This window comes from Xenopus laevis, chromosome 1S (assembly GCF_017654675.1).
Source record: "Xenopus laevis strain J_2021 chromosome 1S, Xenopus_laevis_v10.1, whole genome shotgun sequence".
Classification (NCBI taxonomy): Eukaryota; Metazoa; Chordata; class Amphibia; order Anura; family Pipidae; genus Xenopus; species Xenopus laevis.
The window spans coordinates 124,461,283-124,480,502 of NC_054372.1; the positions used below are offsets into that span (position 1 = coordinate 124,461,283).

Sequence of the window (19,220 nt, forward strand, 5' to 3'; positions counted from 1 at the left end):
CTAAAACAATGCCATGCAATTTTTACTTAAAGTGTAGGCTGTTTTAAACTTCATACATCAACATCAACGTCATAAATTAAAAGGCTAAACATTTGCAAGCAGTTTTTATTAACAGACATTTTAAAAGACTACGACTATAAGAATAAATTAGAGTTCTAATTACTTACTCAGGCACAAGTCTCTGTGTTTAAGCTAAGATACCGTTATACCTTGTAAACAAAATCATATGGCTAAGTGACAAAAGAGCAATCAGTGCATTAATTATTTGCATGTTACCCAATACTTACCAGAGTAAATGGGGACTTGGCATAGATACTAACAGCCCAGCTGTTTTATACTTGTGGTGTTTCAAAGGAACAGTATACACATAAATTCATTCTCTGCTAAGGGTTGCAGAAGGCTGCTAAGGATATCAATTCCCGCAAGCATCCCACTATGTCATAATTTCCCAGTGATAGTTGGCTTCTTTTCACAACACAATATTATTCATGTGTGTCAATGAAAGAAAGCAGGCAATAAGGGAATTCACGAAAATCCCAAGAGTATGCATATTATAGTAAAAATAAAGTTTATTAATACATATTCAAAAGTATCAAACAAGTCCCCACATGGCCTTGTGATGACTTCTTTGATACTTTTTAATATGTATTAATAAACTATATTTTTACTATAATATGCATACTCTTGGGATTTTTGTGAATTTTTGAGGCATGCAATTAGTGATTTACTGGTGTCTATTTCCAAGCAACCAGGCCTGGATTTGTGGAAAGGCCATCTAGGCCGTGTCTAGGGCGGCAAGATTTTAGGGGGGCGGCATGCTGCCCAACCACACCCACATTGGTTCAGAAACACTGGAGATACAATCATTTTTAAAATTTCCCGTGCTCCAAACCCCATTCCAGTCCAGATGATGAAAATTTGCACGAGTAAAGGGGAGGGGACAGGGGTGATGAACGGCAATGGGCCTAGGGGTGCCCACTATGTAAATCCGGCCCTGCAAGCAACTTTAATATAAAAGGCAATAAGGGAAGCCTGGATTCTTCCATAGGCTTCTCTAGGTAATACTAAACGGTTTATGTATAATAAAAGAGAGGGGTTTTTTGTTTAAATTGTATAATTTAGTGCTGGTTTGCACTACTAAAAGGCTGCTTATGAAGCTGTCCAGGATCTTGCTACTTAAATGAATTCGAAGGGTTTTATACTGCCTTATTAAATTGAAACTCTCAGCATTCTTTTTTTTAGGTGTATCTAAACATTGGCTACAGGCCAGGCATTCGTTTTTTTTAAAAAAACATTGCAAAATACTTTATTTCCTTTTCCTGTTGTTCATTTTCACTGGATGTACCGGCCTCTGCAGAGTAGGTGTTCCACATCCTTTCTTGTAGATTAGTAGCACGTTGTTTGAATGACACTAAAGAAGAACTAAAATAAGATGTGTAGCTGTACAAGTGCGGGGGTCAGTGTGAACTCAAGACAGTCACCCCTCTGTCTCAAAGGGTATGGAGGACTGAAAATATCCAGAGAGGTTCCACCAGTCATACCCCTTTGGGACTGTCCAGGAGATCAGGGTGGCACTTTCTCTAATCATTTCACATGTTTTAAAGCAATCCCCTGACTTCAAAGAACAAGAGAACAAAAGGAACATATTAGTAACTAAAACATAATATTTTGTTCTGCCGCACTATCAATTATCCTGACCTAAATTGGCAATCAATGCAAACATCATTGATCAGGCTCAACAAATGAGAGGTTTGTAAACTGAAACCAAATGACACATAATATAATACTGCAACATTTTACAGTCCATCACATAAACAGTTTACATTAGGCAGAATGCCATAGTTTATGGTAAAAGTCCCTAAAATACTGTAGGCCACAAATAAACATATAAGCTAGAAAATGATGTTAACATTTTCATAGCGTTTTGTCTCCTTCAGTTAGAATAGTAACTGTGAAATCTGCACATCTTAAATTATCACAATTCTAGCTGTTATTCTAATAAAGTGATATTCATTACATTTAATGATCTGTAATACCCCAAAAAACCCACACAAAGAATCCGTTGACAGTAACGTTTTATGTATGTTTTGAAAGCTACTACCCTAGTGAATGTTAGATTTTTTCTCTAATTTTTAAAACTAAAACTGGTGTAATTTTGGTTCAGTTTGATTGCTTTATTATCAAAACAGCATATTCCATTGATTTCTCAAACAACATTTAGTGATAAAAATGGCTAAGTAGTTTAATCTCAAGAATAGTTGTAAATACAGAATTAAATAGATATTTTTATTTCAAACCACTAAAATTCAATTATTATTTGTTTTAAATGTATTTTAAAAATGGGATGCCATTTGTAATTTCACTTTTAAAAATGTATTCAGGCACCTTCTACAGCAATAACAGCTGTAAGCATTTTGGTGTAATGCACACTGTTTGGAAATGATTTTGGTACCTTTCTCTGGGAAATTTTGCTATTGGTTGGCCAGATTAGTCAGACAAAGCTTATGTGCTTTAATAATCAAATGGTGCCACAGGATCTCAAGTAAATGGACATCAGATCCATAACTGCAATGTTAGCCCTTATTTATTGAAATTTGAGTGCAGTAATTCAAATGGTGGTGTGTGGCCCTGCTCCTAGAATCAAGTGAGAAAGCATAGTCTTAAGGATTGATAATAATAATAATGTGATCTTATCAAAAGACCGCCAAGGGTAGTCAGAATTCAAAAATTACAATATAGATTAGAAGAGATCCAATAGTAGTAATGCAGTAGCCAAAATACTGTAATTATAAAAGTAAAAAGATCTTTATTAGGAAGTATATATAGCCTATACAAGTCCTGATAAAGATTTTTTATCTTTTATAATTATTTTGGCTACTGCATTACTACTATTGGGTCTCTTCTAATCTATATTGTAATTTTTGCAGTAATTCATGCACATCAAGAAAATGCAGGGCTTAGTAGAAAAGAAGCAGAATTTTTTACTTAAACATTGGGGTCGAACTTATGGTCGAATATCGAGGGTTAATTAACCCTCGATATTCGACTGCCGAATGGAAATCCTTCGACTTTGAATATCGAAGTCGAAGGATTTACCGCAAATAGTTCGATCGAACGAAAAATCGTTTTAATCGGATTTTAATTCATCGATCAAACGTTTTTTCTTCGACCCAAAAAAGCTTAGACCTTCCCCATTGGCTAACATTGACTTGGGTATGTTTTAGGTGCCGAACTAGGGGGTCGAAGGTTTTTTTTTTAAAGAGACAGTACTTCGGCTATCGAATGGTCGAATAGTTGAACGATTTTTAGTTCGAATCGTTCGATTCGAAGTTGTAGTCGAAGGTCGAAGCAGCCCATTCGATGGTCGAAGTAGCCAAAAAAAACATTCGAAATTCAAAGTTTTTTTATTCTATTCCTTCACTCAAACTAAGTAAATGGGCCCCCTCATGTCACAATTTAGCTGCACTTATGTGGATTACAAGATCTTAGTGATCATGGGCAAAAGCTCTGTTATTCAGCACTGGCAATAATTGTGCATTTGCTTCAGAAACCCAACTAAACTATTACAAAGTAGAAACCAAAATTTTTAGCTCTCATACAGAACAAGATCAACATGAGTCGAGCATTATTCATGGCTGTTTAAAGAACAGCTGTTTAAATGACGACCTTTCTCATTTAAAATAGGACATTTATGGCTAAGACATAGTTTATTAGTAGGCACTAGATAACAAATACAATAATGTGTACAATGCGTGCATCTTTTAAAAAAGCTTTGAACCCAGAATTAAAATAATTTCCAACCAAGAATTAATATTGATTGCAAGCCAACTCAAGGCTGATGTCTGCATTGCAAGGAGTGAAATCCAAAGACCACAGCAATACTTTTTATATATTGAATGCCTTGTAATCATTTTAAAGCCAGGTTTTAACATAATTGGCCAACGATTACTTGCTGAATCTCTGAGAGTGCAATTTTATATGTGTTTAAATGGAACTGATCTGATAGTGTGACCTTTTGGCCTTTCTTGTTATACCTCCTCCATCAATCCTGTCAGGAACCACCCCCGATACAAATCTCCAATTATAGTCCTCCTGCTACAGAATTAATGGGTGTGTTCTAGTTAAGCAGTATAATTTATTTGAAATTTCCACTAAACAGATAGCTCTCAGCATTTTAAAAGCGTCACTGCAATTGGAGCCACTTTGCTGGGAAAGCATTTTGTAGCTTGTGGAGTCTGATTAGCCACTGGTTCTACGGTACTGGCAAAGGCATAGCAATAAGGACATTCCTGCTACTGCATTTTTAAGTAATTAAAGAATATTTCTCTTCTATTTATTTTATTACTTGTTCCCAGAACTTTACAGCCCAGATTTACTGTGCTTCTTCTAACTAGGTTATCCACTTTACAATAACTGTCCCCACCATAGACTAGAATGAATCAGTCAGAAATAGGGATGCGCGCAAATATCATGTGAGGAATCTCAAAAACTTCCATATATGGATAAATGGGAACAGGAGCTTCAACTGCAATTTTCCCCAGCTCAATGGTCCGCATGTATCAATAGTCCTAAAGGCGCTACCCACTGCACTAACCACCTGGAATCTCACATTAAAGTGGTTGGTAGATGGTACCTAACGCCCTCCAGGATTGCAAAGATTTCTCCAAATTATCCCAACATGTGTTGGAGACAATGTGGACAGCCAGGTACAATGCTTCATATGTGGTGGCAGTGTGTAAAAGTTACAGTTTTTTGGACAGAGCTTTTCGATTTAATAAAGGAGATATTCCACAGGGAAATACCCCAACTGCCCCAGATAGCACTACTCCAAATCTACCCAGTGCTAATTTCAAAAGCTGAGAGGCGCCTTCTGTTTAAGATACTCAATGCAGCATTAACTCTTATAGCGAGTACTTGGAAGACGCCAACTACTCCTTCTATACAGCAGTTGATCAAACGGATTGAATCTAGGAAATGCATGGAATTTTTGACGGAAACCGACCCGGAGAAGAATCTTCAAATCATACAGACATGGGAACCGTGGACTTCCTACCAGCTTTCCATATCCACCCAATCTGTTTAGCCCATTCTTACAGTTGAGAAGGCCAACTCGCATCCTCTGAGGGCCACGCATAAGAGTTGTGTTAGTCTTTTCTAATTGCTTGATCAATGTGTTCCTTAGATGTCAGTCAAATCAGGGTAGTACTATCATTGTATACTGCTGCACGTGAACCATTATTATGTACTTGCTCATTATACCTTGCAAATGTCATTGTATGCCACTACTTGCTCTTTCTGTTTGTATTTATGCTAATAAAAGCAGTATTGAATTAAAAAAAAAATAGGGATGCGCCGAATCCACTATTTTTGATTCAGCTGAACCCATGAATCCATTGTGAAAGATTTGGCTGAATACTGAACCAAATCTGAATTTGCATATGCAAATTAGGGGTGGTCACACGATTTCCCTCCCCACCCCTAAATTACATATGCAAATTAGGATTCGGTTCGGCCAGGCAAAAGGATTCTGCCGAATCTGAATTCTGCTGAAAAAGGCTGAATCCTGGCCGAATCCTGAACCGAATCCTGGAAAAGTTTACCCCAAAAATGTATATTTAAGCAACAGATTTATATCACATAAAGTGACATATTAAACAATCTTCCCAAACTGGTATATATATGTAAGTAAATATTGCCCTTTTACATCTTTTACCTTGAACCACCATTTAGTGATGGTCTGTGTGCTGCCTCAGATCAGAAATACTGCAGCTCTTACTGTAATAGGAAGAAGTGTAGGAGCAAAAGACAGAACTCTGTCTTTTAATTGGCTCATGTGACCTAACATGTATGGTTTGTTTGTGTACACTGTGAATCCTAGGATCCCAGAGGGCGGCCCTTATTTTTTAAAAGGGCAATTTTCTATTTAGGATGACCCAATGGCACATACTACTAAAAAAGTATATTATTATGAAATTGGTTTATTTACATGAAGCAGGGTTTTACATATGAGCTGTTTTATGCAAATTTTTTTATAGAGACCTACATTGTTCGGGGGGTATAGTTTTCCTTTAAATTTGTTTCAGTTGCTTTTATCATTATTATTTGTACCTCTATCATTCAGTATTTAATAATAAAAATACAAAGTTTTACATCAACTAAATCCTACAGTAAAATTTTACAAAAAATGAAGTAATGTGCCAGTTGTGGTACAGGTGTGCTGGTCTATAATATTAATGCGTCATTTCCATGTTAGGAAACCCAAAACATATGGCAGAATACAGAGGCAACCTCCCATTTAGGGGCTGAGCAGGCAGCATTTGCTTGTGACATTGGTCATTGCAAGATGCACTCTGCAGACAGAAGTGCTGCCAGGCACAATGGAGCTCAACAACACCTACAGCATTCTCTGTATATAGCGACACAGAACATATTGACCGCAACACTGCACACAAATTGAGTTGCCGCTGTTTATGCTCTTTTCTCTTAGTTACACCACAGGATCCAAACTGCAAATTCAATTGGGCCACTTTTTTGCACCATGCACCTTTCACGTGCTTTAGGAGCCCCATTGTGCCTGGCAGTACTTCTGTCTGCAGAGTGCATCTTGCAATGACCAATGTCACAAGCAAATGCTGCCTGCTCAGCCCCTAAATGTGAGGTTGCCTCTGTATTCTGCCATATGTTCTGGGTTTCCTAACATGGAAATGACGCATTAATATTCATGCCCTAGACCACATGGAAGAATAAATCAAATATTATTTACAGTTACTGCAGCACTATATTTCTGTGCAGAATAACTGTATCAGTGCCCACTTCAAGTTGCCATTTAAAACTGGTTAAACACAACAAGATCTGCAAGGTAGCCAAAAGAGGGATGGTTGTAGGCCAGACTGGGCTGATCCAATTTTCTGGCACCCAGGCCAGTGACAGGATCCTAATAGGGTTGAACCATAGGGGAAGTACTGCATCAATGGCCCTGTGCTGTCCTTTAATTTTTGACTGTGTCTGAAAGGTTCCCAGACAGCTTTATGTCAGGCAGTTGCACTGTTCCACAAACAATCAATAGCTGCTGACTCTACCTGGATTGGCCAAGGCTGCAGGCAATGTTGGCCCATGTATTGCCATCGCAATTCTTTCTACCATCAGTGTCACCATTTTTCCTCTTAAACGTGTTCTTCCCTAAGATAATTTTTTTCCAAATCTGTATTTCATTACTACCATGTCATTCCTGCTTCCAAAACATATCTTTTTTCATCTGCCATCCCTTTATCTCTTCCCCTTTTGTCCCTGATGTTCTATCCTCAATTCTCATCTAATTTATTTCCTGCTATCCTCCTTTCTAACTTGCAATTTCTACTCTGCCTCCACTTTTTCTGCTCTTCTGTAATTTCATATCATTTTCAAATGAATGATGGGCTTTACAAACTATGTGTGCTTCCTGAATAAAATGCTACTACACATGACAAAGTTGGTAAATATATCACATAAAAAAAGGTTAGTGTTACCTTGCAACTTTGTGACTGGACTCAATCAGTTCATTTTCTATGTCAATTAGGCTTGGAGGCAGAGTGCATTCCATAGGTGAGGTTAGTCTGTTCAGACGTAGTAGTCCTACACAGAACTTGGCACCCATCTCTTCTAATTCTTTAGTTCCAATTTGCAAATCCTACAGACAGAATAAAGGGTAAGAAATATACAATCATCTTGATAACTTCTATAGCATTTAAAAAACAATGACCTTCAATAAGCACTGTTGTTGTTCATTTGAAGGCAATGATCGCCTTTTGAAAACTTCATTAAAAATAAGCCATCCCCCTATATAAAACCTGTTTTTAATTAGTATTAACTAAAAATTCTTCCAATTTCCATTTCCAAATGCACAGTCTAAGGTACTACAAACATTTGTCCTCCTCACAAGAGAGGGAGGTCGTGACCCATTTTGCACCTTTCTTGTTAATTTAACATCACTACAGATCAAGTGATCGGGATTTCACACTTTGTCGCACAGTGTCTTTTTTTTAGTCCTGCCTCTAGCTGGTATACAGTGTAATTTTTCAGTACATTGTTTCTGATGGACTAAGACTATTGTACTCTAGCACCATCAAGAGGCAGGATAGCCATTGACACAGTGCAACAAAATATGAAATCCAGATGGCTTCATCTGTACATCATAGCAAAGTGAATACATTTCTGGTTTTCTGTGTAATTGTGCATGCTTAATCTGCCATAATTCTAAGAAGTACTCATTAAGTTTATTTGATATAACAGCCAATAAAAAAGGACAAGGGTAAATGCTGTGGACAATGATGTTGTGCCTATATACCTTTTCCAGTATATTTTCAATGTGGGAAGTGTATAGCTGCTTTGGTTTAGATTTTGCATTATACTTTGAAAAGGTGAACATCCCCTTTCATTTAATTTAAATGTAGGGAATGGGGCAGTTGTCTATTCTAATGAACCTATACATTGTTAAACTCTGAACAGGAATATAATAGCTTGTTCCATATCTATTTACAGATGCATCATGTACCATAAGTTACAAAACTTTCTACAGCAGATTTTTAAATACACAACAAAGCTCCTCTTTCCATCAGAAATTGTTAATATAACATGTATAGAACATAGTGGACATGCTGAAACATTTTCACGATTACCAGCAAGTCCAGTTGCTTTAGTCACTACAGATATAAGAGCTATTATCCAAAATGCTCAGGATCTCAGATAAAGGGTCTTTCTGTAATTTAGATATCATTGTATACTACGGATCTTTATCTGTTACCTGCTGTAAAACCTGTGCCTTTTCTCCTTTATCAACTTTTAATGGCTGCCCCCATGGCTACACATCAGCTTGTTTTAATAAACGATATTAGAGTTTCTGAAGCAAACACACCAGTTTTATCAGTGTAGCACAACAGTACATGATATTTTCATTACCGTTTATACTCGAGTATAAGCCGTCCTGAGTATAAGCCGAGGTACCTAATTTTACCTCCAAAAACTGGGAAAGCTTATTGACTCGAGTATAAGCCTAGGGTGAGAAATGCAGCAGCTTCTGGTAAGTTTCAATCAAAAAATTGAGGGTTTCTGCTCCCATTGGAAGTGCCGGCGTCTCGTTTTTGGATGCCGGCGACCATTCTTGGAGTATATACGGTACTTTAAAACATTTTCATTTTTTGGTGTTACTGTTCCTTTAAATAATTTGAATAAGGCTTCAGATAAGCGGCATGATGCAGAAGGCAAAGAAAACAAGCATGGTTAAAATGCCCTTAAACAAACAGAGCATAACCGACTTTGTCAACCTAATAATATGGGGCATTTTACAACTATGTAATATACATTATGACAAACAATGGTATGTGCACAAGGTTTTAGTTAAAACTAACGTAAAGACTTCCTATCATTGTCATGTCCATAACACAAACAAGCAATGACAGAAGCATTTGTTTTGCTTTGGTTCTACCTGATAGATTTAGGTGCTTTAACAAAATAATTCAAATTTATGAGACTTCATTTCAGAAATGTATGATGGTTCATCAATCAGATGGCTGCATCAAGTATGATCAAGAAATCAATTTGAAAGCGGGATAATAATTTGTCTCTGTCAAATATAAAACCACTTAGTGACCAGAGGGCTATACAGTGCCAATATAATACAAAATGTAACAGAAACCAGGGTGTGCCTGAATGGTTTGATACTCTATTAGATGAATACTGTCATTAAGGGGCTTGTAATAGTTCTATAAAAAGTGTTAAGATTATCTGAAGATCAATAAACAAACCCTAGGGAAAACAACTCAGAATCCCATAAAAATTCCTGCCTTGGTAAAATTACAGGGATTGCTCTTCTAGGATTTCTTAAAGCACTGTTTTAACATAGTTCAGTATAGAGAACAAACATGTTGAACTGAGAATTCTTTCAGATCACATCTCTGCTACTATTCTTTTTATTTGCTTCTGCGTGATTAGATTTATAACAAGTAGATTTAAAGGTTTTTATTTGTATACAGTTGATTTGGTATTTAGTGAGTGTAAACACTACAAACATGCGATCATCAAAAATTGGCTGTTTGTTATATTCAACATTATCATGATGTCCTTCTTAATATTTTTTCAATGCTGCAATAATTTCCCACCTGTCATTATTAAAAATAGGCATGTACCAAATCCCAGATTCAGTATGGGGTTCAGACAAACAGGAGCCTTTTTCGACAGGATTTAGCCAAAAGTGCCCGGGCCAAACCAAATCCCAACCCTTAAAATCATATGACTACAAGAAAATGGAAGGTCACACACTGAATTTTTTTATTGGGATTTCAATAATTTGCATATGCAAATTAAGGCTTGGATTCAGAAAAAGTATTTTTGGAGGATTCGGTACTTGGTTAAAAATAGTGGATTTGGCTTATTACTACATAAAAAATTAGATTTTTATTCCTGCCATATGGATTAAGAGTACTCAAGCTTACAAGGCCCATCAAGGCAAATTCCTGTGGTAATACAGTATACAAGGTGTTCTTTAGGAAGACTGACAGATCCTCTTTTTGCAACAAAGTGCCCCCCATACATTATTGATTAATTGGGGTATTTTAGTTGTCAATCACATAATACATAACTTCCAGGAACATATAACATGAGGTGTAACCTTACAAAGCAGACGTGACTTAATCAGGATAACAAAGTGTGTGTGGAGGGGGATATAGATGTCACTAGACCCCAGAAACAAAATCATTAAGGGTCTAAAATTTAGAAAAATTACATTTTAATAAACATATATTAGAATTTGTTAACAGTATGTGACCTACTGGGCCCCCTATGCCTACATTAAATAAACCCAATAGACTGGTTCTGTTTCCAATAAGGATTAATTATATCTTAGTTTGAATCAAGTACAAGGTACTGTTTTATTATTACAGATAAAAAGGAAATCATTTTTAAAAATTTGGATTATTTGATTATAATGGAGTCTATGGGAGATGGTCCTTCCGTAATTCGGAACTTTCTGCATAACGGGTTTCCGGATAACGGATCCCATACCTGTACAAGAATAAGCATCTTATAGAATTTAAAACAACCATACACAATGTATGTGAATCAAATTATTTTGATTAAAATGTATTATGTAATGTGTGTTGGCAGCATAGGAGCAACTCTAAGTACCACCCACTCAAGATTGCCTAAGGTTTACATTGGGCACATACATTTAAATTAAAGTGGTCTTGTTGTATCCATGGAAACATGAAATACAAATATCAGCTATAGCTTGGGTTATTCTCTCGTTTGTTTTCTCTGTGTAAATGTATTACACTCTCTTTGTGGCTTACGTGTACACTTGAGGCATATTGTAGCTTGTGCATTGACTCTTACTTGATTTTGTATATTTTACATGGTGGATGTATTTTGTTACAAACAAATCTAAGTACTTCCAGTTACTTTCATTTTTAATAGGCAATAAAACATAAAGTCATAATATAACATATATATATATATAAAATGATAATGGCCATTGTAAGTAGGGCAAATAATAATGACACGTTTATTTGAGCTTAAACTAAAATATTTCCAAATGTATGATCTAAGTTCTGTTGGACCAAGACACAATCTTTTCCATCCTGGATAAATGAAATGTTGCTTAATCATTTGACTGGCATGAATTCAATAGAAGAAGATAGATTTAAGGACCATGGTACCAATCCAAGCATTTATATTTAATTTACTCTATGGACAGCCAAATAGTGCAACAGCACCATAGTCTGTGGTGTAAATGAGTCATTTGGGAGCTGGCTCATAAAATACTCTTAGCTGACCCAAGTAATACACATCAGAATCACTACCTGCACATGACTATTTGGCTTAGGGAATGTCTGGCAGTCTGGGCATACAGAATATCAAGAAAGGTAATACACATTATTTTTTCTTGCAGCGTCTGCAGCACCTGGTAACTGATATATCAGCATTTTGTACTGAGATCCAAAAAACTAAAAATGTTGCTCCCCCACCTTGCAAGCTATGTGAATTGTGCTAAAATGCTTGAATATTACCTTTACTGTTTCAACTTAAAGGAACAGTTCAGTCTGAAATCAGAAAACGTGTAAATAGCCTCTGCAAAATGAAAAATGTTTCTAATATAGTTAGTCATTCAAAAAGGTATAAAGGTTGGAGTGACTGGATGTCTAACATAATAGCCAGAACACTACTTCCTGCTTTTCAGCTCTTTAACTCTAGTCAGCGACTTTAAGGGGGGCCACATAGGACATAACTGTTCAGTGAGTTTGCAATTGATCCTCAGCGTGAATCTCAGATTCAAAAGCAACAGTTGTGACGCATGTGCCCTCTGTCAATCAAGTCTCTGATTGGTTACTGCCTGGTAACCAATCAGTGGAAACCATGTAGTGTTCTGGCTATTATGTTACTCATCCAGTGACTCCAGACTTTTTATATTACATTTTTGGCTAACTAACTATATTAGATACATATTTATTTTGCACAGCCTATTTACCCAGTTTTTATTTTTATAAACAATTTATTTAAATCACACTGAAAAAGGGTTAAATAAGGCACTTTGACTGCATATGTCAGTACTATTTACCTTATACTTTCCTTGATCACAACCACATAATGTGCTTTCCATTGTGTAACTTCGCTGGACTCCAATTTCTCTCCAGACTACAACACGGGCAGTCGATTCCTTGGATTTTTCCACTACAAAACTACAGCTGCTCATGGAAAATGCTGGCGCTATCTGGTTTAGAACCTTGGGAAGTGTCTAAAACAAGGTCAGAAAAAAATGTATTCAAATTGTATTTTATCTACACCACAAGATGGCAGTATTGTCTATCTATTTCCACAATAGAAAACCATTGACAAGAGTGAAAATTACTTCTGTACATGCCAAAATCATATTAATTTTGAACACAGGTTTCTAGACTGTTGGATTAAGTGGCTAGAAAAGCAGTGGATGGAGGGTGACAAGGATTCTACAGTGTTGTGATGGTGAGTATTGTGATAAATGTTTATGTGTCTTTCCCAAAAGCCCAGTTTCAAACAATTGGAAACACGTATTAGCTGTAATGTATTTTTGGAAATATATTAGGATGACAATGTTTTATATTCTGTATACATTCTAATAAAGACCAGGGGCTGTTTCATTAATCATCAGTTTATTACAACCTTGTATGTGTTCTACAAAACTACAACCAATACGATGTTTCTATACATTTAAGTATTTCTTGTAATGTACTACAGTTTATTACAAGCTGCCACCAGTCTAGTGCCTTTTTTCCATGGTCTGAAAATACTTATTTGCATTACAATTTGGCACCCTCCAATGAAATGCCCTCTACATACTGTAACATAAAACAAAATTAGAACATTTTAAAATAATTCAGGTAGTTGCTTCTCACCCTGTATCCACTTTCTTCTACCATGTCACATGAGGAGGCATTCACATTAGTGTGCCAGACTGTCTCTTTAATACTGCAACCATACATAAAAACATTTTTCTTGCGAGAATGTCCATGGTAATCACAGTAAACCTAAAAATAGGAACAGAGGATCAAAAGTAATGAATAAAAGTTCAAGTGTAAACAAAAAGAAGACATTTAAGGCGTAATTATCATCTATGTCTCATGTGGTTCTATTCAAAGATGGTGCCTTGTGCACAAGAGAAACAGCTGTTCCCATTCAAATGAACTTTTAGCATGATTTAAATAGTGGTATTCTAAGAATATCCTATTCTAAGGAAAAAGTCCTCCTTTATTCTTAGGGCTATTGGTCTATTGCAACTATAAATGTCAGTCAAAATTTAGGGGCATGTTTATTAAAGGTCAAATTTTCTGGTCTGGCTTTATGTCTCAAAAAGTCTAAAAAAGTAGCAGGGGGAAAAAAAGAGCAACCTTTTCGAGATTTATTATGAGACAGAACTGCAACAAATCCGAAAATAGTCCAGTCATGTAGAAGTTAATGGCAGATGTCCCTTTAATAACTGGAAGATGTTTCTTGCCTTCATGATCTTTTTAGGGTTTCAGGCATTTTCATGCTGTTTTTTGTACAAATACACAAAAGGTCCACACATTAAAATCTTTGGGGTGTTATTAAAAAGTAGGTCATACTGGTTAACAAGGTTTTTGGAACATTTTAACATGCAGAAAGGGAGTTTTTACAGTGAGAACGAGAGATACTGGCAGTTTCAGGAAACTGATTGATGGCTTTTTAGCACAGGAGTAAATACAAGTTACTGATATTAATAATGTAAAACAATGCTCATTCAGGTACTGGTCAAATTGCATTTGGATGTAAGAAGTAGTTTTCCTTCTTCTGAGCTGGTACAAGGCCAGGGACTTGATGGTCTCAGGGTACTAAATGAGCTTAGCTTTGTGATTGCCAAACCTCTTTGCTTACTTTTCAAGTATTCCTTGAGAAAGATTGGCTAATTGCGAACATGCCGCCACTATTCAAAAAGAGATCCCATTCTCAGCAGAAAAACTATAGGTCAATTAGTCTGACATCAGTGGTATGAAAGCTTTTGGAAGGGGTTATAAGAGATAAGATACTTGACTACATTGCAAATAACAATACTGTGAGCTTGTGCCAGAATAGTTTTATGTGTAATAGATCTTGTTAGACTAACTTATTTGCCTTTTATGAGGATGTGAGAAGGAACCTCGACTCTGGGATGGCACTGGATGTGATCTTCTTAGACTCTGCATTTAAAACAGCACCACACAAATTGTTACTGATTAAATGAAGGAGTACTGGTTTGGAACAAATTTATACTTGGATAGAGAACTGTCTGAAGGATAGATTACAGAGAGTTGAGGTAAATGGAACATTTTTCTATTGGACCAGTGTTCTTGGTGGCTTACTGCAAGGGTCTGTCCTTGGCCCTTTGCTTTTTGACTTGTTTATTAATGGCCCAGAGGTTGGCAGTAAAATTACTGTTTACATTTTTGCTAATGATTCTAAACTGTACAAACTATACATTCCATGCAGGATGTTGCCACTTTGCAGAGCAATTTGACATAAATGAAAAACTCAACAGCAAATTGTCAAGTGAGCTTCAATGTTCATCAATACAAGGTGCAAGATGCACTTAAGTAAAAATTACATAAAGATGAGTTATGCACTAAAAGGCAGTGGGGGGTCATTTATAAAGTTCGCGCAGCGCATATTTTTCACAAATGGTTGTATTGTGCATGTTTTTTCCTGAACGCTAATATATTGCACTGCTCTGCCCATCTTTCCGGTTTTTGCGAATTTGCAGTGTGAGTAAATTTTCGCAAATGGCGCGCAAATGAGACGGTTGTTGTGCGCGAAAATAACGTCGACAGTAACTTAAATCTGCAGTTTGCAAAACTGTTTTGCGAATATTTTATCCGCCACCAAAGTTGTGGCGTAATTGTGTCGCAGAGTGTGAGCATAAATATTCGCAATTTGCGAATTGTGAAATATTTAAAAAGCTCCTATAGACATTCGCATTGTGAAAAAAAAATTCGCAATTCTGTTTGAACCCTCTTATTCAGCTTTATAAATGTAACCATGCGCAGGGCAAATATATTCACTTTGCGAATCTGCCCTGCGCGAAGTTTATAAATGAGCCCTAGTGTGTTGGAGGTGTCCTTAACTGAGAAGAAGCTGAATAACTCTGTGCAGTGTCATTCTGTGGCCACTAAAGCAAATAAAGTACTATCTTGCATTAAAAAAGGGCATAAACTCAAGGGATAAAAAAATAATTTTGCCTCATTATAGGTCCCTGGTAAGGGTTCATCTGGATTATGCAGTGCAGTTTTGAGCTCTAGTCCTTGGGGTTAGGGTAGTACTCTGGAGAAAATGTGCTTGGGATGGGACATGATTGCTCTTTATAAGTACATTAAAGGACATTAAAGATTGATGGTTGTAATAAAAATACCTCACCCTGCCGCCCCCTCGGCGGGGACGCCCGCCGCGCTGTTCTTCCTGTGCCGGCTCTCTCCTAGTGCGCGCGCGCACTTCTGGATTTAAAGGTGCATGCGCACTGACATAATGACGTCAGCGCGCAAAGGGGCATTCGCACAGTTGTCATTGCCCGTGATTGGATTGTTCCTGGTGCTGTTAGCTATTGCTATTCTGTTCAAACCTGTTTCTGCTTACCCGTTTTGACCCCTGCCTGGCTGTTTTGACTACTCTGATCTCTAGAACCTGACCTTTGCCTGAAACCGACTCTGATTCTGCTTCACCCTCCTGTTTGACGTTCTGGTTTGACCTCTGCCTGTTATTTGACTCTGATTCTGCCTCAACCCATCTGATTGATTACCCGGTTTTGACCCTTTGCCTTCCTGACGATTCTGATTTCTGCCTGCCTCGATCCAGCCTGTCTGACCATCCGCTTGCCTTGACCTTTTGTACCGTGACCTTTGGCCTAAAGACTCTGCTAAACAGCCGTGCCCCTTCGCCAGCCAGAAAATCTTGCCTGCACTCTTCCTTCTTTATATTTTTTTTAATTATTTGTCTTCTTATGTTTCTTTCTAGCTTTCAAATGGGGGTCACTGACCCCATCTAAAAACAAACGTTCTGTAAGGCGACAGATTGATAATTATTGTTGCTTTTTATTACTCATCTTTCTATTCAGGTCCTTTCCTATTCATATTCCAGTCTCTTGTTCAAATCAATGCATGGTTGCTAGGGTATTTTGGACCCTAGCAACCAAATTGCTGAAATCGCAAACTAGAGAGATGTAGGGTGGGTGAAGTAATACAAATGCATATTAGTGAAAATAAACAACTAGCTTAACCACAACTTACCAGAGGTGCACGTTTTATAGCTGACAAGTACTGCAACAGTCCCTTAGTATGATAAATTGTAGAATGCAGATCAGAATTCGGATTTTGCCACTGTCTGTTTAGATCTTCCCCGCTTAATGAGCAACGATGGCTAAGGATATTAAAAAAAAACGGATGCCTTAGTTTCCTTTTATTTTCATTTAATTACATCCCTCTTTCTATGGTATATGATATATATTATTTCTAAGTTGAATATGGATAGAAGTATTCTGCCAATTAACACACCATTGCTGCACCAGCATCTTTGGAGTATTAGCAACTAACGTATCAATTCTAACAGCTGGGATAAAGCTAAGAAATGTATTAACTAAATGTATCAATTTAGAAAAGTTAGAAGAGTCGAAACCCCCCCCCCCCCGACCCCCGAGCTGCTTTAGAAGGTGAAAAATTTTACTTTATACTTCAATATTAGAAAAACACTCACACATAGAAAATAGAAAGTGATTAGGAAAAGTCTTTATTTCTGAAACCAACTGAACTGAAAAAAGTGTTGGAAGTTGAACAACCCCTTTAAGTGTAAAAATATATTCAATCAAACCCCCTGGACTTGCAGGACTACATATATAACAAACTAAAAGTTGTTTTTAAAAATGTACTATCCTTTAAGATGAAAGGTAATATAATTAGGCAACTACTAACTGTAAGCAGCCTGAAATTAGTTGCACAGTAAGCTCCAATATACAAGTAAAAATGTTGGTGTACAAAGTTAAATTCCCCCTGCCATACAGATATTCATACAGTTTTACCAATTACTTTGCTAATCAGCCTCAGTATAGTACAAAATCACAGAGCTGCTAGATTGGTAACCAGTTTGTTTGGCTATGCAATCTCATTCCCATATGATATTCCCAAGAAAGGCTTGTACTGGAATTAGCAACATGGAAAAAATATCAATGCATCTTGCATTTATAAGTAACATACCTATAAATGAAAAAGTAATGTACTCACTTTCCATTGATTACACCATCCGGATTTAGCATAGGAACTATTTTGAAAATATAAGATTCACGCAACCTTTGTGCAGTGGCACTACTCCCCATTAAATATTCTAAAGTGCCTTTCATAACCCAGCTTGCATTTGTCTCTCCGGGATGAACACGGGACGTAAGGAAAATGTAAGGCCGGTTACCTAGGAGAAGAAAAAAAGACTTTGTTATGCATGTAACAAAATAATGTACAGTAATATCTAACATATCTAAAATTGATAAATTATATCCCTGTACAGAAGATTATTGAATAATCACTGACTAAAGAGGCTTATTCAGTGTACTAGAAACTACGCATTCTTTCTGCATCCTGCCTCTTGACTCCTTTTTAAAGGGTGGTATTTCTTCTTGACTCAATGTTCACCTAAAATTAACGTTCACTGCCACTCAAAGCAAGCACACTGTGTTTAAAGGTGTTAACAGATACAAAGAAGTAACAGGCCTAAAATGGTAGTGGAACTAAGTACATTTTAGTAGCAGTGATAATAACTTCATACTGGTGAAAATGTCTTCAAATGAAACCTAGACTTCTTCACAATTGTATGCTGTAAATAATTTGCCTTCCTACACATAATGATTTAATTTATGGCCCTAAGGCTAACAATGCACCTTTGAGCTCCTGTTCCATTATACCAATTCAAACTGCTCTTCGTGCCTTCTAACCCTTGACAAATGTAATGTGAAATAAATGTGAAATGAATGTCATCTGAATGTCAAATGTTTTCAGTACTATGAAAAAACCCTAACATACTACTTGCCTTAGGAACCCAACCAGTTCTTTTTTTAAACCCAACTAAATAAAGGCAGGAGGCAGACCTAGAAAGTAGGAAAGGAGAATTCTGGTCATTGGTGAACACAACAGGTAAATTGAATTCCCTTAATGCAAGTGGTAAATCAAGTCCTTTAAGGCTTTTCAGCTCAGAGAATATCGTAGCCAAAAATCGTCCCCCCATAACAAGTGAAATGTCATGATGTGTATTAAAGGATATGAAACATAGCACTACTAAATATATATATTTTATCACCTAAACTTTCAGCAGCCTTTGAGGAAAGAATTTGTAATAGGATGAATTAGAAAACAAAATAAAAACCTGTTTGAAAAGTAGACAGGCTGCTGTGAAATACTTACGGAACTGATAAACATGCTCATAATACTTGGACTCTGGCATAGCAGTGATGGTGATTAGAGGACATCCATTTCCACCTAGTGTTTCACATAATACTTCTTGGCGGAAATAGATTTGTTGCGGGTTGTGCAAAGACTCAAGCTTTTGAAGGTGCATCTGTAAACAAGCAAAACATAGTTTAAGTATAGTTTAAGTATTGAGCAACATACCTTGAAGGCTAAATGCAAAATAATGTATTAGGTAAGGGATTCTTTATCTTAAAACTGCTACCAGAAATCTCCAAATTACATGAA

At 36.7% G+C, this 19,220-nt stretch overlaps 1 protein-coding gene across 5 annotated transcripts in view; it reads right to left on the reverse strand.

Moving 5' to 3' along the window:
* Window positions 1-19,220, reverse strand: part of agtpbp1.S (ATP/GTP binding carboxypeptidase 1 S homeolog) — a 69,218-nt gene that overhangs the window by 4,282 nt on the left and 45,716 nt on the right. For all 5 annotated transcript variants that reach the window (XM_041580156.1, XM_041580155.1, XM_041580157.1 and 2 more), the window contains 6 exons: window positions 18,930-19,083; window positions 17,763-17,943; window positions 16,776-16,905; window positions 13,401-13,532; window positions 12,587-12,763; window positions 7,506-7,666 (listed from right to left, as the gene is read on the reverse strand). In XM_041580156.1, coding sequence (XP_041436090.1) covers window positions 7,506-7,666; window positions 12,587-12,763; window positions 13,401-13,532; window positions 16,776-16,905; window positions 17,763-17,943; window positions 18,930-19,083 — 935 coding nt within the window. The remainder of the gene's footprint in view (window positions 1-7,505; window positions 7,667-12,586; window positions 12,764-13,400; window positions 13,533-16,775; window positions 16,906-17,762; window positions 17,944-18,929; window positions 19,084-19,220) is intronic.